This window comes from Leucopleurus acutus, assembly GCF_964270905.1.
Source record: "Leucopleurus acutus genome assembly, chromosome: 21".
Taxonomy (NCBI): domain Eukaryota; kingdom Metazoa; phylum Chordata; class Mammalia; order Artiodactyla; family Delphinidae; genus Leucopleurus; species Leucopleurus acutus.
Genome location: NC_139163.1, coordinates 25,306,954 through 25,330,002, shown reverse-complemented (window position 1 = coordinate 25,330,002; position 23,049 = coordinate 25,306,954). Strand labels below are relative to the sequence as shown.

Genomic DNA, 23,049 nt, shown 5'->3' with positions numbered 1-23,049 from the left:
AACATTCCAATGAACATACTGGTAGGGGGAGGAAAGCAGCCAATATGTTAATTTATCAGCACCTAACAGTCTCCTGTAGGTCTTTCCTACAAGACTTGCTGGTGGTTGAACCTCCAGCAACCCTGAACTTGGGTCTCTGATATATTTGCTCCACACAAAACCCATCTTTGACTATAGGATAGAAAATGGTACTGCAATATAATCTTCCAGCTTTGCCTATAAAAAGCCAGACATCAGAGGGGAATGGAGAAAACAGGAAGAATGATGGCGGAGTAGGAAGGCAGAACTCCAGAAGCCAGGAGAGCTGAGTCCAGCTCTGCCCTGGCCCTTATCTGTTAAAAAAAAAAAGCTATGTAAAGACTCTCAGAATCTAATATTTGATGACTTCATTATATTTAAAAGCTGAATGCTCCATAAATTTAAAAAATAGATCTTCGAATGATGAAGGATGTATTTCCTCTGGACGGTTTGGCATCATGTAGAAAGAGTTGGAAAGTATTAAATTCTTCTAGTTTGGCTACTGAGAAGCAAGGTTGGTAATGGCCTTGACCTTTTCATGCCCTAATGTCTCCCTTTGTTAATCAGAATCAGTAAATCATCAGGCACCCGACAAATGAGTCTAATAAAAAAATAAATGACTCTAGAGCCTTCAGTTCAGTTATCAGGGCTAATCAGTTACAGACTGAAGCAGCCTTCATTTCCAAAGTATAAAAAAAAATAAAACATTTCCTTCTGATTCTTGTATCATGAATTTTATTATTTTTCTTTCTTTTTTTTTCTTTTTCCTGTTCTTTCTTCTGGTTATGGTTTCCCTACAGAACAGACCCAACGTGATTATTCCGATCCCTTAATGAACACTTTCTAAGAGGAAACGTGCTTGTTTTACAGTCACCAAATCCACTTAAAAAAATGTTCCCGTTATTTTCTCTTGGCGAAACCTTGGATTCCTGGAAGCCCTGGTGATTAATGGCAGCAGCTAAGAGCCTAAGAGCTTTAGAAAATAAACTTCAAGGTGCCTGAACAGAGGAGAGATGCTGAGCTTTTCCACTGGCCAGAGTCAACATACATTCACCAGCTGCACGTTCTCGGGGGGTGGATTGGGGTGATGGGGCCCGTTGGCTATGTTCACCATGTTGTTTCGTTCAGAGCGAAGACTCTGCCGAAGCCGGTCATGAAGCTTTTTCCGTTGCTTCCTGGATAGGAAAAAAGGAGCGTTTATTTTTTCTATTATTTACATTTTTCAGTAATGTAATTACTGAATTCTTTCTTCTATCAACACACAACTCAAGGCGGTGGCTTGGGAGGGAGGACGGAGGAGGGAGGCAGTGCCACTTCCTCTCAGGAGGGGAATCATCTATTCTTAGCAAGTAGATTTAAGAAGCTGCACGGGATTCTTACAGAAATTGAACTGGACTGCTGAGAGATAAAGGAAAAAAAAGAAGACAAGTCAAGTTGAGAGGTGGCTAATACCCCAACTTTCCTAATCAATCCATCTTTGCCTAAGTCTTAGGGATGGTCATTTGTCTTAGGTAACAATTCATGCTATGCAACTGACAAGGTTGATTTCATTTACAGTTTTGCCGGTCTGTGTGTCTTTCAAGAAAATGCAGTTAGTGTTGAATCTGTGCATCACACAGCGTGTGTATGTATAGAACTGTACGTGAGTGAAGATACGTACTTATTTTGCCGGTAGATTTTGGCACAACTATAATATGATCCTACTCTGTTACCACTTTTCTCTGTGACTAGGGAATGAATATTCACATATTCAGATTGAATGTAAGACGACCCCTAAGGAGGATTCCCTGAGGGCTTATTTATCTCTGTCGCTTGCTCAGTTCTGGCAACACACTGAATCCCGGGACATTAAGAAAATGCCATCCATGCCCTTACTTTTATACCATAAGAGCATATTGTCTTTGGTCCTCAACTTGGATCGTAATATTAGTCCCATGACTAGTTTTGGCTCAAGATTTTATATGATGAAGTGACGAAATAAAACAAAACTGTTAATAACATTATTTCAGCCTTGAAGCAGGAGTTCTGTGTATGAGAGAAAAATGAAAAGAATTCATGTCAAACGGTAATTGTATTTGTTAACATGAACCCAGCTTAAAGGACCAATAAGGCAAACACAAATCTGTTTTCATGTTTCTCTTTTATTCTTTCAAAGTGAGTTTTGCTTAATTCTCCTCCTGTGAGATTCCTTTTGTACATCTCTCACTTTGGGAGTATTGGAACCGGTCACCTAATTAGATGGAATTGAAAATTCATCACGATCATATTTTTTAAAAACCCCTGCATTTCAAACAGCACCAAATGCTCCCTTTATCCGCTAAGTCTGAGTACAGTTGGACGTGTCCTCAGCAGTGAGATGACACGCTCCTCCCCCACAGACACCTGCGTGTGTCCCTGTACAACCCTGTCCCTCCCACCCTTTCTTCGGTCGTGGGACTGTGGTCAATTATCAGAAGTCTTCTGAACACTTTCACACAAATAGGCAAAGCTTTCTAATGTACGTGATTAGGAAAGGTCCTCAAAATGGATTACTCAGGAGGAAAAAAATAAGGAGAAAGTCCCTCTGTGGCGCCCACCCCCTTTTTTCAAGACTAGGCAGTGGAGCTTGCCGGCCAGGCTGTCTGTGCGCTAAGGAGGGAGGGGGTGAGGAGGGCGTTTACTTGGTTTTGCAGTAGGCTAAGGAGAGGGGGTGAGGAGGGCGTTTACTTGGTTTTGCAGTAGGCCACCACACACATGATGCCGACCACAAGCAGCGCGATGCAGATGCCGGTGATGGTGAGCACCCTCTTCTGGTAGAGCTCCTCCGCTTCTGGAAAGGGACGAGAGCAGACGTCAGCAAGCGCCCCTGACCCTCGCCGGGACTTACAGCTGAACAGTTGGCATGCTGTATTGTCCATGTTCACAAGAAATACACACGGGACACTTCATTCCTCTTGCAGACGTACTTAAGGTGCAGCATACTCTGCACTGCATTTTGAGCATAAAATGGCAAAGCCCGTTGGGGGCCATTTATAATTTAAAAAATGATATTATTCAGTTACTTGAATGATAAGTTATAGATATATGTGTACTAAACTGGCACATCATAAACATTAATTATAAAATAATGATTTGGTTAAAACTGTCGATTTTATTTTTTTTAAAAATCTCTTGCAAAGACAACAGGAATCAACACCAGTAAAAGGAGCCAGCATTGGCGCCACTGGGACCCTCTGTCTCCTTCTTTCCTTCTTCCCATCCTCCCAGCCCCCTCCCCTCCCTCACCCTGAGCCTCTTTGGATTTCCCAGCTATTTCCTATTCCTGTGGTCTTTACAAAGAGCCACTTCTAACTTAAAAAAAAAAAAAAAAAAGAAAATCAAAGACATTTGCAAACATGAGCTTGACTTGTAGTTAGCAACAAAACTGATGCAGGATCCCTATGACTTAACAGTAAAATGCAAACGTAAGCACCATGACAGGGAGTAGCAGGGCACTGTATCAGAGAAACCCCATACGATGGGTGGGATCGTCCCGTCCTGGGCCATGATGAAGATTTGTCCTTTGAGGAACAATTATTATTACTTCACCAGTTGTACTTAGAGACCTAGTTTATGGCACTACAAAACCACTGGCACAAATGATACATGATTTGAAATAGATTGTACTCTCCTGCATTGACCAACTTGGCCAATTAGCTAATGTCGGTTGCACTAAGGAGATGGGATGCTTAGAACTTTCAGGTGAAGGTACTGCTGTGCCCCCCAATGCAACCAGTTTCTGCTTCATGGAAGGCTTTCTATTTGCCAGTCGGGTTTTGTGGGGCTAACTTGCTTAGACTATGGTAGGTCAGGTTCTTAACAAGACCGGCTGATTTAATGGTGAACCTGATCCTCTTAGGAGCTAAGCTTCCAACCAGTCCAATCACACGTATTATTGGGAGAGATTCACGAGTTCAATGAGAAAGAGAACTCGACTGGTGCATAATAAGCGGTGTGAGCTGTATTTGCTCTTCTGATTAACAAGCTGGTCAAGGACTGGGGAATATTTTACCGATGAAGGTCTCTTATCTGGACATCAACATGGGGCCTTATGGAACATTTTCAGTTTACTTTCTCTGTCTCAGCAACCACACTTTTTTTCTCTGCTGAGAGAGGGCAAGTCGCTGGAAGTCTTCTTGAAATGAAAAAGTGCAATGTAATTTCTATGATACAGTAGACTTTATCATTAAACAAAACATTTCCTACAAGCCAAGCCCATGGTAATCAAATTCCAGTTAACAGGTCAGGAACATTGTCAAATCAAATTAATAAGAGCACTGATTATTATTAACAGGAGGAAGAGAAAGAAGAGACCAGAATGCTGCAGAGATTATACAAAAACAAACCCAAAGTGTTGGAAGTGGAAAAGAAACAAACGGACAGGACAGACGGGCTGACAGAATGACGGAGAGAGGGAGGAAGCCAGGTAGGAGGGAAAACAAGGTTAAGAAGTGAAGGAGCAATCTGAAGTCCCTGGCACAGCATGCCTGGTACTAAGGGAGGAAAAATAAATACATAAAAGAAAACCAGAGGGAGGAAGTGCTGGGGTGGGAGGAAAGGTGGATGCAGATTTGGAAGGGTTATCCCATACAGCATAACTCCTAACCTAGACTGGCGGTCACGTGGAAGCCACAATTAGAAAGCAAAGCAGCTGGTGCAGCTGATGCATTGCGGGGCGACAACGGACCAGGAGACATAGAGCGGTGTCACGTAGTTTTGTGCCGCAAAAGTCAAATGAGGACGTGGCACGTGGATGCTTGTATGTTAATTGCGAGTGTCTGCTGCCTCCTACCTCCCCTCCCACATAGACACAGGACAGGGAATTCAATTTCATAAGGTGTTAATCTGTGAGCTGATGCCCCTGGGGCCTCCGCCTGGACCGGGCACCCGGATCAGTTTTCAGCACTAAGTCTAAGCAGCAAAGGCATCGCCCCACTGGTCCTTCTCCAGGGATGCAGGACGCAGAGCAGGGATCCTTTGGTTGTGATGAACTGGTTACAAGCCAGAAGTGTAAAGTGTCATTGCCTAGAAAATGAAGACCCTACTATACCTCTTCCGCTTACTCTATTTTCTTCTTCTTTCCAAATGGCAAGCACTTGGCAGCATTGCCATCTTCCCATTCTATCTTTAGAGAAACCTGGGAAATTGCTTCTGCACCCTGCAAAAAGAGGACCTAGCCAAGGGCCATAGGGGGAAAGGCATCGTGCCTCTCACGGCCTCTTTGGCAAGTTTTTTGGTGGTGGTTAATTACAAAATAGACTAATTTGGGTTTGTGAACAAATCGTATATGATGACTTGCCCATTCTTCCTAGGTTGTGTCAGAAGACACAGTTTTTCCAGGAAAATCAATCATGGAAATAGAAAGGCAGCCCAGTAAAGGCCAAAGGGCAAAAGAAAAGTGCTAAATGAACTAATTAAAACCAAGGCCCCTAGAACACAGATGTGGATCAGGGCTCTGTATTCACATCAGCATGTTTGCGTTAAATGTTTTTCATCTAAGTTTCTGATTTTCCAGTGGTTTACTAGATCAGGTGACCCTCACAAAATAAATGTGTTCAAAGAGAAATACCTGATGAACAATAATATAAACAATGAGTTTTTTAAAAAAAACCCTTCCCCCCCCTTATTTTTTTCCTAGTGTGACGGGGTCAATAGGACAAGAACAGATTAGAGGCAGCGTTGAAAACAAGAATCCATCAGGCTCGTTGGCGGATCTGCCTTATTAATGAGTTGCAACACTTCTGAGTCTTTATGGTTTGGCTGGATGCATTGAATGAACTAGATCAAGCGTGTTTTTCAGACTGATCTGGCTAGGCCAAGAGACAGAAGCCTTGGCTGTCTCAATTTTAATTGACCTTTAAAGTCGGATTTTCCTTAAGGATGGAATGTTCTGGCTGGCTGGGGACTTTGGAACCTCTGGAAGGTTTGCCCTTAAGAGGTCAAACCTTAAGCTTACCAAGGTAACCGCTGGTGTGGGTACCACATCAGTGTGCCTTTACTAACCCTTCAGATCTTACTGAGGGAGGTTATACATCTGAAATATCCATCACCCTACTTCATTGTTTGGGAAGAGAAATATTAAATTTAATAATTATACCCTAAAGTGATAAAGCAGGAAAGATGCTGTTAGGGAGAAGAGGGGAGGTGACAGTGGTATTTTTTTCTTCCTTTCAGGTAAGGCCAATAAGTCTTTTTCGAAGTGGGATAATTTTTATCCCAAGGAAAGTAACCTGAATAGATAACTCCCCTCGTGTAGACCACCTGCCCCCTGCGGGATGTTGGGGGGACCTCTTGTGTTCCTTACTCTTGGGTGACGTTCTCTGATGTGCAAAGGACCACTCACATGAACGTGGGGCTATTCCCATCAAATGAATAGTTTTCTCTTGGAATATTTTTGGGGGCAGTGAGCAATTAATTGAGTTTCTATCCCTGGAATGGATAGAGCTTGTAACAACCTGATTTTCCACAAATTATGGGAAGTACATTAGGTGTAGACTGTGGTGGTATCATTGAAATGAAAGCAACAGCTATAAGATGCTCTCACCGCGTGATGTCACTGACACCAGCTGGTTGGGGACCAGATATTCCTGTAATCAGGACATGGCTTTATTGACCAACGGTCACATTCCTGGGGGCCTGCACTGTGGAGCCTCTGGAAGAATAGAATGGCTTCCCCTTCCTCCCAAGACTGGCCTTTTCTCCCAACTCTTTAGGGTGAAGGCTTTCCAAAGCAGTCTGCCCCCAATTCACATGCTCATAGGAGACATTTAACATTTGCAGTGTGAAAATGTCTATTTGATTACTTGTTGGGATAGAGTGACTCAAGTTTCATTCTGTTAGTGCTAGAATTTCCAACTAAAATAGCACAAGGCTATTTCATTCTGTTTTCTGTTTCCTTATTCATGACATAATGAAATCGACTGGAGCAGTGCTTGAGTATCTCCAGAAAACCAGAGTAATCCAAGTCTATGCATATAATATGTTGCAGATTAAGATGTTACTATATTAATAGATGATTTTTACATTGTATGTCAAGCTCCCATCAGCCTAAAACGTGGAGCGTTCTTACACTGATGTATGTAAAGCTTCTTCTGTTCTCAGGCTTCTGGTTTGGTTCTTCCTACAGCCTTATAAACCACTCCAACGTACCCCAGCTCGGAAATAACAGCATGGCCAGATCAACCAGTGGGTCAGAGAACATGGGATATATGTGAATTTGCAGCAGGTAAGGTGATTTTAAAGTCTAAGTGAAAACTGGGAATCTAAAAGCTGGTGCACTCAGTACCATGTTGGTAAACTAACCATAGATTGAAGGCAAAGAAATCACTGTTATAGCTGTATGATCCCTTCTAAAGAGAAAGGAAATTAGTTAGGAACTGAAAGGGAAGAATAGACAGGGGGGGGAAAAAAAAAGGGTTTCAGCTCATAGGCTCTAAATTCTGCAGGCTAAAAGGAATGATGATTGGTCCATACCCATAAATTCAATCCCAAGATGCTCTGCCAATGCAGAAAGTTGACAAAAAAAAAAAGAAAGAAAGGGAAAAAGTTTCAGAAAAGAGCAATACACTGCACTCCAAAACACATTACACACGACTATTATGGCTCTGTGCGTGCACATTGAACAGACAAACGGCAGATGGTTAAGGAAGCAGTGCTCAGGTACGCCCCCATGAGTCCACAGAGGGAACTTCTCTTTTAAGAGGTGCGCAAATACCAGCACACTGTGTCTTTATTAACCCTTAAAAGACCTTACTGAGGGAGAAGTTGTACGGCTGAACTCTCCTCTATGCTATTTCATTATTTGGGAATAGAATACTGTATTTATCATCAGAGACAGCATTTGGCATTATTTCATTCTTCTCTTTTCAAAAGGCAGACTTGAAGTTCCAGGGAGGTGAAATTGTTTTGCCCAAAGACACACAGTGGCAGAGCTAGGAGGTGAAGCCAAGTAATTTGGTTGGAAAATTTCATCACGATGGATTTATATAGCTATGCTCTAATATTTCTTGTTGCTTTAGTTATTTTTTTAAAACTATTTCCTTTTCTCCAAACCTTCTACTCTCTCCACCACTTACATGACAAGGAGCAAACATCTCTGCTCAAAAAGCCAGACGGGGCACTGGGGCACTGGAGCCTGCTTCCAGTTTTCCATATAATTCCTGTGTGGCATAGGACAGCTCTGAATGCCTCACTTTTTCAATTGGTTAAAAAAAGAAAAAAGAAAGAAGAGGCGGGGGGAGGATGCAATTCCTGGGTTCTTTAGTTAAATTTAATTTACTACTTCTTCAAATCACAAAGAGCCAATTAGATGATCACTTCCCAGTGCTTAGCTCCAATGCCCAGATGACAGCTGAAGGGCACAGGCACTCAGGGAAGCTGCAGGGCTGCCCAGGGAAAGGGACTCAAAGTTGTGTGCTCACAGCCCACAGTCCTGGCAGACCTGACTGACGAGGGACCGGGATTGCAGGACCAGCAGAACCTGCACAGGCTCAAGTGACGAAATGGGGCCGAAAAACCAAAACAAACAAACAAACAGAAAAAACCAAAAACCTCTGGAAAGGACCCATTCCATTCTTGAAACAAAAAGTTGTTAACCAAATTTCATCATGTGCGGCCCTTCAGGATTTCCTTATTTGTGCGTGGGTGGTGGAGAGGCAGGTGGGAAGGAGGGGCAGGATAAAAACAGAGGGGTTCTGTGGTCTATCTTTCTTCCCTTGGTCACTGATTAGAGAGGTACCAGGACAGTCCCCCAAATATGACAAGGCATCTGTTAAGTTTGAAAACATGTGGTACAGGGGTATTTCTCTTACAGAAGCATCAGTTTGGACGTGAGCAAAGCCCCTCATATAGAGAAGGGAAAGGAGGAGGTTAAGTGTGTTTGGAGTCATCCTCGTTTCAGGTCCTTTCTCTGCCATTTACCTGTTCAGTGACTTTGGACAAGTTAATTTCTTGTTGACAAAATGCTTATGATATTGATAAATGCCTCACAGGGTGACCCTGTGGAATAAAGGAGACATGAAGTATGTCTGCCAACAGCAGAGGGGTTCAACAGCGTGGGGAACAGACATATCTGGAGATTTACTTTGGGCCACTTACTGCATGGATGTAGGTTTACTTCTGACTAATTTCACGGCCCTCAAAACTCTGATAGCTCCTGGGATATTTCAAGAATTTAGATTTAAAAAAAGAAACTTGCCACCTCTTAAGGAAATGAAGTTTCCTAGATATAAAAAATCTATATCTATATATATAGATGATATAGATATATAGATAGTGCATCTAGTAACAATGATAAAGAGGCACTTTATATAACAGAGAGTTCCGTTTGCCTTGAGTCCAGGGTACTCAGGCAAATCACCTACATTTTTGATAAATTTAAAGCCAGAGGATGTAGGGTTACTTTGGTTGCACAATGTTCACAGCAAAATTAACAACTTTTTCCAATCCAAACGAATTTCTCTTGCCTCTGTGCAACATTCAATTTGACAAACTGACATTCCCCCCCCCCCCCCCCAATTTGTTTCCTCCATATAAACTTCGGAACATCAAGATACCAAAATTCATTTTCCGAAGAACTGATCATAAATTTCCTTACGCATTTACGTGAGAAAGTGACTCAATTTTTCTCCCTAGAACCCTCTCCATCTCTTGCCTTTTCCTCCTACGTCAGTAATAATTTAAGGGTTAAAATCAAGAGATAACTACAGAAACTCTTTCCAGAGAAGAGAATCATGATTCCATGCCTACGTGAACACTGCTAATTGTCTATATTAGTTGCATAGAAAGCTTGGTTAAGTCTTCAATGAAATTAGTAGCATGCTCATGCATACATATTACTGCATTTACAGTTTTATAGGTAAGTCTGTGAGCCTAACTCTAATTTCATTTCATGGGAAGTCATTCATATCAGGCAGCTCCAATTTCAGTAATTCAAAGGGAAATTGGTACTTAAAATGGGAATCTCTTCTGGCTCGAAGCCCTAAGGAGGAAACAAGCAGAGGCATGCATCGGTCACACCAGTCCCATAGCAAACGCTCCTCGAATTTATCTTTACTGTTGGTGGCTACATTTCTTTCATTGTGAGTCAAGAAAAGTAGGAGACACACACACTTTTCATCTTCTGAAGAGGTCGTTACTTTCTATCTTTTCTATTTAATCTAATATTGGCTTAGGCTTATTGCATATCATATGTTTCCTATTGAACCTCTGCCTGGCCACTCCATTTTTCAAATTAAATTAGTGATTCAAAAACACGAAGGTTACTGTAAACAATTTAGTTTCCTTTTCTACATGTGATTTCCTGCTGTGCAGTAAGCAATATAAAAAATTAATTTAAATCTAAGAGTCTTCAGAAACTGTTAAATATTGACTCGCTAATCCTTTGTTTTAGGATTTTTAGAATAGTTTGAAGAAAACCGATTAACCTGTAGGTTAATTTAAATTTTCAATTGCATTAGAGAAAAGAACAAGAAAACAACTTTTTTAAAAACTGAAATTGTCCATACATGCAATTATAATTTCTGTTAAATCTGAAGACATTCAGGATTTTATTCCTTAACATCTTGGGTCTCCTTATGCAAATAATCTCAAAGAGGTAGGTGTCGTCTTGACTTTCTGCCCCTCTGAGGTTTCTAGAGGGGTCCTGTCAATGTCATTTCTCAATAGGAGCAATTAGCACCTGACTTCTAATTTTCGACTTACCTTTACAAATGTAGATTTTTTTTTTTTTCACATATACCAACCCATATTGCCACTGAGCCCTTCGAAATATAATAGGAAACTCTCTCCTTCCTTCCAAGTTTCCACATGCCATGAGCAAGTATTGATGCATTCACAAAAACACACACAGTGAAATCTCACTAACGCTCAGCTGGAGTTAATGATAATTTTGTCATAGGTTGAGTGTGTCTTTATTCTACTTTCAGCAAGATACACATGTTTGATAAAGAAATTAATAACTTCAGAGAGTTTTTAAAACATTTAGAAAAGTCAACACAAATAATTTAGGCACTAGTAACCTATGGTTCAAAAATACTTTTAAGGCTAAGTTTACTCATTCTGAGAATATGCCTACAAGTTCTAAAATTGTACTCTTTTATAATAGTCTATAATTTGGGCTATTCTATAATTACTTCCTATTAAATGTTAGTTTATACATGACCTATTTGCTCCATACTGCCTGTAACTATTGAAGCTGTGAGTGCTTTTTTTCTATAACGTCTATAAATTGATTATCGATTGTCTCTCTCTCTCTCTACACACACACACACACACACACACACACACACACACACACACACACACACAATGATGAACACAATCCTTTCAAGTAGGAATTCAGTGTCAAGAAGGGTGAAATTTGAAGCTGACTAACCTTGACAATATCTTCCTAGAAAGTATTATAAATACGTTTTATTTCAAGGAAAATGGCTTCCTTCAAGAACACTCTATAAAATATACATGTGTTCCTTTCTTTTATATTTTAAATCAGTTTTTATAAATCAATAAATGTCCCATAGGACACCCTGACCAGACAAACTGTATTAAATCCTAATAATGTAAGTTATGTGTTAATAAGCATTTAAAAAATTGTATATTCTTTTAGGATGTGATTCTTCAACTGAAAATGTGGTTGGGTAAGTTGAACAATGTTTCTCTTTGAAGCTGGGGAATATCTTTTCTTTTAAAATGTATGTTATGCATTTCAAACTTTATGAACACCAATAAGTAAATTTTAAACATTACCATGGTGGCAACACTTTTTAGTTTTTGTGTAGCCTTCATTGTTACTTGAACATAAAGTTCCCAGAGCAGCAAACATTTATTTCCCTGCCTTCTATGTGAAGGTCTGCAGAAATAAACAGTGAGAATTTAAGACATGGAAGTTAGAAAATTAACTCTGGGCAAGATGATTTTGGAAAGCAGCTTCTGATTGAAGGCTCTTGCTTTTCCAGACGTGAGGCAGCGCTGGTGCATAGTCACTACAGATTTTGTTTATAAATGTGCTTCCTATCAATCTTTGTTAAATCAGGTTAAAAATGAATGCTGCTTTCCTGGACATCTTCCAAAAGTGCCACTGAAAGCTTACTAAAGAATTTATTCAAGGAATCACACTCAGATTAAATACACAGTAGCTATTTTAAAATTATATCTTATGAAAGAGAAAATGGTCTAAAAGAGAAGCTGAGAACATTTTTTCAGGTTATTACCATCAGATCTCACTGCATTATCATTTGGGGGGAATATCTTCATTTTTTAATGCTTTTCTCTATCTGGTACTTCAACATTGCTTTCAGTGCACAATGGTATTCCAAAATTTTAAGTACAATGCACATGTTCAGAATTTTCATTAAATTCTAAAATATAAATGTATTGAATTTATACAGTCACATGGATTTGCTAAATCTATGTCATTTGAATACAAACACATTTCTAAAAGGAAATTACTATATTAAGTAAAATTCTACTTTTACCTTCTGTTTTTACTTTCCATCTTATCTACCTTTGTAACAATATTCTACAGCTGTAGAGAGAACAATTCTGTCCACTAAAGGCATTTTAAAGATTCTGAATAAAGGGGAGACAGTGTTTGAAAATTTAGCAATGCCAATTTACCAATTTTTCACAACATAAAATGGTCTGTAACATAATTTTTGACCTGTAGCCTTTGTAAATACATAATAAGTAAGTACCACCTCACTAAAAAAAAAAAAAAAAAAATAGTTTGAATAGTATGGGCCTAATCGCCCCATAATGCATATGAAATTTCTTTATTCTTCCATGTCTGTTAACATAAGGAACAGAATCTTATTCTTTGCATGTATACAAGTAAGAGTCAAATCTCATTCTTTTAGAGCCCCCAAATGACCAATTGCTATCACTGTTTCTTGTGTTACATGAACTTATACCCTAATACGCTATGTGAAATATTTCTTGGGGTGAGAAATTGACACTCTGAATCAGAGGTTGACAAATCCATTACGATGCTTTTGTAAATAAAGTTTCAATAGTACACAGCCATGCTTATGAGTTCATGCATTGTTTATGACTGCTTCTGTGCTACAGTGGCCAAGTTTTCTGTGGTTACGACACTGATGGTATGGTCTGCAAACACAGAAGTATGTACCATCTGATCCTTTACAGAAAAAAATTTGTCAACCTTTGATCTAAATGGATAACAATATGGAATCCATTTTAAATATAATGCTTTGAAAGCTCCAGAATTAAAAGCTACAGTCCTCATTCACAAAAGCAGGAGAAATACATAGTTTAGTTATCCGTGCAATTATATACAATGTGAATTGGGTCTTTTAGGAATGATGTCCAAGACTTCATGAAGCCACAGAAATCGATCAAAATTTCCCAGTTCTCATTAAAAAATATATATCTAGCAGTGAACTGTGCTATTTCAAAGTAACTAATAAATATTTTTAAACAATTTTCCTAAAATTATTACTGAAACTAGAATAACATAGATAAATGATTTAACAATTTTAGACCCGAATCACTTTTTTCCTAAACAAGGTCAATAGAAGCCTGGCTATTTCCTTTGCTGTAAGATGTTTGTTTGTTTTTAATTTTCCTACTCAGTGCTTTTTTTAAACTTAAATGCAAACTGTTTGTTTGGTTAATGAAGAGAAACATCTGCACTCTTTTTATTCTGTTTATTTGTTAGAAATAACACATTCTGAACCGAAATGAACTTACCATCATTTCAAGTGTGTACTGGTTACAACTTAGCGAACATCCTTTTCAGGATGGGGTCATTTTATAAAGAAGATGGACTGTCCAGTGGAATGATTTTATTTTATCAATAAAAGTGAGACTTTTAAATGCCTTTATTATCATCGCACTGTGTGATACAGACTATCATTTTGTATCACCTCATTCAAGATCAATTTCAGAAACATCGGAGCCTCACACACCTATGAGCATCTCGGAGCCAACTAGTCATGAACAGAGGAAGTAATACAATCGCTTTTGTTAATGTTCTCATGCGACAGGCAGAGGCAGTCAATGTTAGACCTGGTAAAACACATCTAGCGCTAGGTGAAATCTGAGGGAAGATGCAGCAACAAGAAAGCAGCACCGACTGAGCATGCTCCTATTCAGGCAGAGACAGAAAGGGAGTGGACGTACTGTAGAAGCTGGCCATTACGTAGTTTTGGCAGCGATCACCAGTAAACTCATTTGGGCACCTGAGAGAAGAAACAAAAAAAAACAATGGTAGAAAAAACAGAGAAAAAGAGAAGAGGTGAATATATGCTAGAAAGAAGCTCCTTCAGTGACATTTGATTGAACTTGGTGAGTTCACCCTCAGGAACTGAGTCTTTGTCCTAATCGTGGCTTTTAGACTCTGGCATTTCCCCCAAAGGGTTAAAAATTTGGACAGAAATGATAGAAAGATCCCAGCATTTTAAGTGACCGCATTCTCTCAAAGGGAGTCACTTGAAGTGAAAGCAGATGTTTTCTTTAACTAGGTTTTCTATTTGACAGCATTGGTCCAAAACGTTGGAAGGAGAGGAGTTCTGGTTGGCTGGCCCGCCATGATCACCAGCATCACTGACCATCCTGATGGGTCATTCTTTTATAAAACTGATGACCATTGGTGTCTGTGTTGAGACACAGTTAAACAAGGTCTCATTGAATGGGTTTATGCCCTGAGCGGTTAAACCATAATTAGAACAAAAGGAATCAGTCACAACTGAGTTGTAAAACCACCAAGCGGTAGTGATTGTTGCTGTAGTTTGGGGGAGAAAGCAAATTTCAGATTATTTTAACATACTTTCTTGGGTTTGGACTTTCATGGGCACATTCTCAGTACATCTCGCTCCAGTGAATCCAGGTTGGCACCTAGAGGGTAAAAATGTAATAAGCAATCGAACGCTAAAGACACTGAACTTTCAGACTGGCAATTTCCTCCTATGGAGCATGGAGACTCCTACAAATGACCTGGTAGCTGAACAACGTAAAAGAAAGGAGAAGACAAAACATGTAGAAAACCATGTCCCATGAAAACTGCGGGGTATATATTTCTGTTGTTTGCTTCAGTCTTCATAAGATCAGTTAACTGAAATTTAACTAGAGTAGGGTTGAAAAGTTGAAAAGAAGTGGCAAGTTCTGGGCAGCTAAGTCATTTTCCCTTGGGCATTTCTGAAGTTGTCACTGATCAATTGACTCACTATGTTAAAACACCGGTTTCGGTAAGAGCTTATAAGGTTCCGTCCACCATCTTTTATTGTTTAAATGATTCTGAGCTTTTTCTTTTGTAGACACCATTTTGTACTTCATTTCATAGGTATCTTTATAAGTGAAATCAACAAACTACAATAGAAGTCAAGCACTTTCACACTCTAGTGATTACTGACAAGAAAAACTACATCTCTTTTTGTTTTAAAGATACTACAAATTAGGTCTTATTTTTAATGGTGAACGGAAGAGGCAGATTTTTATTAGTACAAATTTCACTTCATCCAATTATCTCAAGTCAAAGGCAAATACACTTCTAAAATTTAAACAGTTATTCCTCTACTGAAGTATTTAATAAATGTCATTTTGCATTTAGGGTAAATTGTTTTGAAACTGTATAAAATCTACATTTTACTCACTTGTATACATTTGCCTATCAAAATTCCAGAATCCTTGTAGAATATTGTTCTTAAAGCCTTGTGATGGGGCTGTGCCTAAATATGGAAGTCCTTTACAACTGCTCTTTTTGTTGCTGTCACTCCAGTAACTAAAGCATTTCAGAATGGACTCATTTTACCCAGTATCATACTCTAATAAATAGGGTCATCAAAAAGTTCCAGGACGCAAATATACCTCTTACAGGTGCTCCACAACCACAGCCATGATTATTAGTAATAGTTCATCTAGGCCATAACCATCATGCACACACCTCATGATTTACTTACAACCCTTTCTTCTCCAGAGTAAATAAAAATAAACACCATCTTTTTGGCATCAAAGAGATGTGAATAAAACGATTCATTTTTGCTAATATAAGGTTGATTTTTTTTCATTTCCCTTAAAGCCAAATTCAGTGCCAAAAAATGTTCTCAAGTGATTTGGTACATCTGCTTCACCTATTTCATGAAGAATGGCTTGTAAGAATAAATACTAGCAGTTCCAGATTTTCAGCCCTATAAGTACTTGAGTAAACAAAGTGTAATTATGATCATTAAAAATAATATCGGGGGCTTCCCTGGTGGCGCAGTGGTTGACAGTCCGCCTGCCGATGCAGGGGACACGAGTTCGTGCCTGCCCCGGTCCGGGAAGATCCCATATGCCACGGAGCGGCTGGGCCCGTGAGCCATGGCCGCTGAGCCTGCGTGTACGGAGCCTGTGCTCCGCAATGGGAGAGGCCACAAGCTTAACAACAAGCATCTTGTATTGATACAGTTTTTTCAATTCTTCAAAATATATTTTTTTAAATGAACTGGTTATTTTCATTTATAATATTTTTGCTTCAATGAGTAGAGGAAGATCTGCCTAGAGAAATGCAGAAATAAGAACTATAACCTGTGAGGTTGGGTCATTTCTCATGAAGATGTCATTCTGCATGCTTCAATAAGAGTGCCTTCACAGGTAATTTAAGAAAAATATACGGAAACTTGTTTTCCATATAACTTATTTGACATAAAAAGTTTTGAAGTACATGGGTTTGTTTGTTTGTTTGCTTTTGCGGTACTCGGGCCTTTCACTGCTGTGGCCTCTCCTGTTGCGGAGCACTGGCTCCGGACGCGCAGGCTCAGCGGCCATGGCTCAAGGGCCCAGCTGCTCCGCGGCATGTGGGATCTTCCCGGACCGGGGCACGAACCCGTGTCCCCTGCATCGGCAGGCGGACTCTCAACCACTGCACCACCAGGGAAGCCCTACATGGGCTTTTTATTTGTATATTTGTTTCTGAACCAGGACTATATAAATCCATATAGACATACACTATAATTAAGTAGGTAATTTCAGACCTAAGTATATTCTATAATGACCATTTCATCTTAAAAATTTAAATTCTTAATTTGATCACACAATAATCCACTTGTTTCATACAAAGAACATGGTATAAGATATGTGAATATGGTATGTGTGTGTGTGAGAAGAGAGAGAGGGAGAGAGAACCATTGGAGGTAAGAAATGCACGTATTATTTAAGGATCATGAAATTAACAAATAGCTGAGAGATCATGAGTCCCTTAAGAGAAGAAACGCATTTATTAGAAGACTGCCATTTATGCACCTAGGATGACACTTTTGAGATCACTGGTCACAGGACAACTAGATGAAGGGGATCAAAAATCTTACCCAATCAATTTTCTAATTCGTACAAATCCTGAGATGATGTTTCCTAGGAAACTAGCATTATCTCTATCATAAGATGATACATCAGTAGAATATTTGGTGCAGTAACATTAGATCTGCTTAAGGTATGCCAATCCTTCTTGGAATTATCAGCTATAACCGAACCAGAACTCTCCTTTCGCTACTGTCTACTTTCACTTAGATGGATTTTCTTAGCGTAAAAGCCTTATTATTATTCAAAGTGGGGTCCAAGGACCAATAGCACCAGCATCTCCTGGAATCTTGTTAGGAGACACGTAGAATCTCAGGCCCCCATCCATAACTACTGAATAAGAATCTGTATTTCAACAAGATCCCTAAGAGATCTGTTTGTACATTAAAGTTTAGGATGTCAGGGATCCTGACCTCCAAAAGGCCCTCTACCCTGGCATCACAGAATCTTGCTGCTTGCATGTGAGAAGCCCATTTGGCTTCATTGGGCCTCAGCTGTCCTCAGGGATAAAATGAAAGGATTTAACTAAGTGATTATCAAAGGGTTCTCTTACCACGAAGGTTCTGGGAATCACCCTCACACATGGAATCACTGTGCAAAAACCCAGACGTCATTTCTTCTGAATGTGTTACCAGTCAGGGAGGACTCAAGAACTTAAAAATAAACTTCTGATAGAATGGATTTTTAAGACAATCTGGAGGCAAAATAAATTTCAAATACCTATTCCTAAGCAATTCAAGGGTTCAGCGGCTATAATCATGTAACTTTTGTGGACGTCTAGAATTGTTACCCAATCGGAAGGAAGTGGAAACAGTTTCTGCATAAGCAAACTGCAGACTGCATTGACTGGGTAGAGGAAGCATATACAAATGGAAATGCACCTGATCTATAGGCTCTGATTAAATTCTATGGAATTACTTCTAAAAGAATAGGCAGACTGGCTGCCGACATATTTCTTTATTAGCACTGTACTTTAAGCACCCAATCTATCGCTTTCTTCGGAGATAAGAGTACGGTAAATTTAATCTGATTTTGAACAATATTCTTTGGCACGAGTCTGAGCACCTTCCAAGAATTTTATGTCTTAGAAGAATCTGTTTGAATAAGAACCGAGCCCCTATTTTAGTTCCAAAACTATATATACGTTTGTTTTACTGATCAGATTAGAAGATGGAAATATTTTTTAAAAAATTTTAGGGCTTCCCTGGTGGCGCGGTGGTTGAGAGTCCGCCTGCCGATGCAGGGGACACGGGTTCGTGCCCCGGTTCCGGGAGGATCCCACATGCTGCGGAGCGGCTGGGCCCATGAGCCATGGCTGCTGAGCCTGCGCATCCGGAGCCTGTGCTCCGCAACAGGAGAGGCCACAACAGTGAGAGGCCCGCGTACCGCAAAAAAAAAAAAAAAAAAAAGTTTAGTATTTGCTCTTAACATGATAAACTATCTTTGTTCTATGATTGTTCTTCGTGAGATGAAAACTCATAGACAGTTTTGTCTGAACTGAAGCAGCATCTCTTCCAACTAGCATCAACTCTTCCCTGAGTGCCATATCCTCACCTCTAGACATCCACACCCTGGGAGAAGGATTCCTTATTTGGCTCTCACATTGCACGCTGCCCTGATCTCTTCCAATGTCCTTACCTATCTGTCTCGTGATTACCTCTTTGTGAGGACGCTGACCACATTCTGATCATTTTATAGCTCTAATGTTTAGCCTGGCTCATGAAGGACTCTCATAAAATGTTAGTTAAACTGAACCTGATTGAGAATCAGACTGCAGTGTCCAGTAAAGGACTGTATTAAGGAGAATCTCACAGTCAATTGATTTGCCAGGTACAGCTCAATAAGCGGCTTTTATTTTTATAGTTTGTGACCGACTCTCTCCTCTGTATACTTCCAAATAATTTTTTATAGGAGCTCCCAGTATCCTCCTTATAGACTCCCTCCCTTAAATAGAAACCTTTAAAATGGTGTCTGGAATTTGGAAAAGACTCTAACTCTTTAACAATAAGTCTGTTACCTCAAGTTTAAATCCTGTTACTGAAATACCATCTTACCTAGGATTCAATAAAGCCATTACCGTCGAGTAACCAAGACTTCTGCACAGCATCAGTAAAATCAAAACTGTTCTTAATAATAACCTTAATACACGGTGACAGTCCTGATACACTTACTATGTAATCAATCATCAGCTCATGTAATTTTGTGAAGCAATTTAGTGCTTGGTGTATTTTTTACATTCTAATTGAATAAACTATTTCTCATTTTTTTTGGTGGAGACACTAGACATAGTCAAAGATATTTCCAGAACTCCAAGAAACTTCTGGTCATTTAGGGTTTGCTAATTTTACAAGCCATTATAAATGGTTTTGTGGTTTTTTAAATTTATGGTCAATTTATAAACCATCCTTAGACATCCTTTCTCTTCCTTTCTTTCTTTCTTTGTTTCATTAATTTTCATTAGGTCCTCCCTTGATCAGGCAGGAGAAGGGAAACAGGTTTACATATGATATTTTGTTTCTATTTAGTCATCACTCTACCATGAAACATTCAGACAATTTTTTAGATAATTTTCTTCCAAAAAAGAAGAGCCCCTATTTCCTTTTCACTCTACCTCAGTACTAGTTAACTGGGGTATTTCCTTCATATTGTACAACAGCTGAAACAATTTCTTTGATGTCCATGTTTACAAATATCAAGTAATGGCAGTGCCAACAGATACATATTGAGGATTATCGGTGTGTTTAAGTGTTAGACGTTAAGGACTTTTGCTCGTACTCCGTAAACCAGAGCCGGCAGTGTACACACCAGGTCAAACAGCGCTAGTTTGTTTTTCTACAGTATCGTATTGCAAGGGCTGACTTTTCTCACCCCTTCACTCAGGATTCTGGCTAGAACTCGCCCACTCACTGGCTGAGTATCTGTGTTGTAGATTATTCTTTCCCAAATGGATTGTTACTATTGGTCTGCATTTTTCCAAGATGAACTTCGTTCTCTTATCCACCATGAAGTGAAATTTCTTGAGGTCTGTATATGCTTTTCTAATTTGTGTTTTAGTGTTCTTTATGGTATCATCTGCGAAAGACATTTATTTCCTCAAGGGAATGCCTTCTTCAGTACCATTAAAGAAAATATTAAATATAATATATGCCTTCAATAACATTTCGTTCAGATCCAACCTTATACCTCCCCATCACTGATCATCCCATTTCTTTTTTATTAAGATCTGGGGGCTAGTTCTCAATTCTTGAGATAACAGTATACATAGAGTGGCCACAGTGGACTCATGGGTAAATACTGAGGGGGAAAAAAAAAATCTAAGTTATCCTGGCTCGCCAATGTTGTTTTTCAACATCTAAGACATACAATCCCACTAATGAGGCTGCCAGTGTTTATGAATTAACCCCTCCTTGTTTGAACCCTGGTGCCCTTCCCAAAGCCCTGTTTGTACAGCTTGTTCTGAAACGCTCATCTGTAGATGAAAATCCTTGCCGTTGTTTACTCTAACTGATGTATCCTTTACTTTGGGGTCAAACAATTTCATCGGATACGGGCTCAATCTATGGCCCATGCATCTACGTGTCCTTGTGACACAATGACTTATGGACTCGGCTAATTTGTGGTTTGGTTTTCCTCCCTGGAGGATGCCCTTCCCCGTCTCATCACACAGCTTAGCGATTCCAAACTTTATAGCTCCATCTACTCCAGCCTCATTTTATGATGAAACATCTAAATATTCACTTTTGACTTAAATCATTCAATAGAAATATTTCAGAACGGTGCATTTTATTTTAAATAGACTATACGCTTCTCAAGGCGAGGGCTGCGTGTACTTTTTTCCCTGACGGAGTCTCTGCCTCTGGCTGGTTTTGGTCCGCCACGGTACATTCCCTTAGCTCCCTAAATTCTCTTCAGAGCACTCAGCACACCAATCATTTATAATTAAATTAATTACTTGAAATACATTGGCTACTCACAAGAGCCTACAGACTCCATGAGGGCAGAGACCACGTGATTTTGCTCACCACTTCATACCGAGCACAAGCATAGAACTTGCCTCTTAGAAGGAGATCAATAAATACATGTGGCTGCCTAACTGATTTCAGGAGAAAAAAAGGAACCAAGCTCTTAAGAACACTTAGTGTACCTGATTTTACGCCAAACTGCAGCCAAACTGGTTTCTATAAGAACAAAAGGATTTGCTTCCCTCTGTCTTCACGAAAGTCAAAAATGGGCTAATAAATACCTAGGAAGTACAAAGCAGGAGTCTAGATACAAGAGGACACAGAAGAAATAGAACACGTGGTCATGTGAAGAGCTGACTACATCTAAGCCACAGGAGTCCCGCCCACTCACAAAGGTTGCTCTCCCTGTCAAATGTTACAGAAGGTAAGTATCACACCCACTCTGAAGGACGAACGCTTCCAGGTCTAACCCAAAATACATCCCTTTGCTCTATTCCAAATTTCTCCTTCTACAGCCATGATGATGAGGCCACAGGACACAACCTGAATCTGAACCATCACCCCATTATGTTAATTCAGCTACTAATATGTTATAAATATCACCATCCACCTCCTCATTGCTATGCCAGGATTTTATAAAACTGTAACCTTAGCTAGTGTCTTGACTTTGCTCATCTTACCCGGTCCCCAGATTTCTCCAGCCTGTATGGAAGTCTCTCTTCCGTAAGCACTTGCTATGTTTATGGTATCACTCCCCTGCTCCAGAAGTTACTATGACGCCCGCTTAGCTATCACGATGTCCAGAGTCCTCTGCCTGGCTTTCAGAGCTCAGAAACTGACTCTGCTGTCTAACTTAGTTTTTTGTTTTGTTTTACTTCCCAGAATGGAGCTGCTCGTCTAGCTGTGCATGTCACTGGGTCTCATGGGAAGATTACTGCAGCCTCAGTGTCTGCCTGGTATATGGAAAAAACTCCATAAATGATGACGATGTTTATCAAGTCTTCAACTAATTCCAGTCTTTTCCTTCTTTAAATTCTCATTACCATAACAATCAGCACTGTACCACTTGGGATATAGTCACTTTAACTGATGAACTATTTTAGTTACTCCATTTCCGTAAATAGACTAAGTTCCCAGGGGCCAGCGACCATGCGTCATGTTTTCTCTGTGTTTTCAAAGATGCCTGGCATAGATGTAGCTGTTCTGTAAACAAATGTTAATTAGTATTTCATTTACGGAGTTTAATTTATTATAGCAAATTTGTTGTGACTTTATCTCCTCTAGCTATATATTTTTCATAACTATCTCGATAATAATGTGTAATACAATATAGGCCCTTATATATACTACATGGTTTCATAAAAAATAGACAAAATCATAAGTTCATGTTTAAAGGCACCTCCCGTCTTCCTATGTTTTGTTTGCTTTTTGTTTCTGTTTTTTGTTTTTACATATAAGGAAGTTATTGATCAGAGATATTACATGATTAAATGAATGTCAAATGCAAAGTTATAAAGCTAGCTGGTGGTCCCAACCAATCAGATAAAAACTGCTAGTGTTAAATAAAATGAAGAATTGGGAATTAAATATGATAACACAGTCTGTTAAGACAGGTGTATATATTTTTCCAGTGTCTACAGAGAGAATGTAATTCTACCATTTATTTTTTATTATAAGGAAAAAGAAATCTTGCTTCCCCAGAGTTAGAAGTGCTTTAGCAGAAATGAATTCATTTAATTTCACTGACTCCCTGGGAAGAAGT

General features: G+C 39.5%; 1 protein-coding gene across 12 annotated transcripts in view; it reads right to left on the bottom strand.

The window, feature by feature from the left end:
- NRG1 (neuregulin 1) overlaps positions 1 to 23,049 on the bottom strand; it is a gene marked incomplete at both ends in the record, with an annotated part of 1,012,685 nt that overhangs the window by 5,853 nt on the left and 983,783 nt on the right. For 4 of the 12 annotated variants that reach the window (XM_082863840.1, XM_082863844.1, XM_082863837.1 and 1 more), the window contains 3 exons: positions 1,067 to 1,193; positions 2,725 to 2,827; positions 14,176 to 14,234. In XM_082863840.1, coding sequence (XP_082719966.1) covers positions 1,067 to 1,193; positions 2,725 to 2,827; positions 14,176 to 14,234 — 289 coding nt within the window. Of the gene's footprint in view, positions 1 to 1,066; positions 1,194 to 2,724; positions 2,828 to 7,509; positions 7,534 to 14,061; positions 14,235 to 14,821; positions 14,890 to 23,049 lie in introns of those variants that run through there. The other 8 variants (XM_082863839.1, XM_082863832.1, XM_082863841.1 and 5 more) reach the window with 3 other exon arrangements.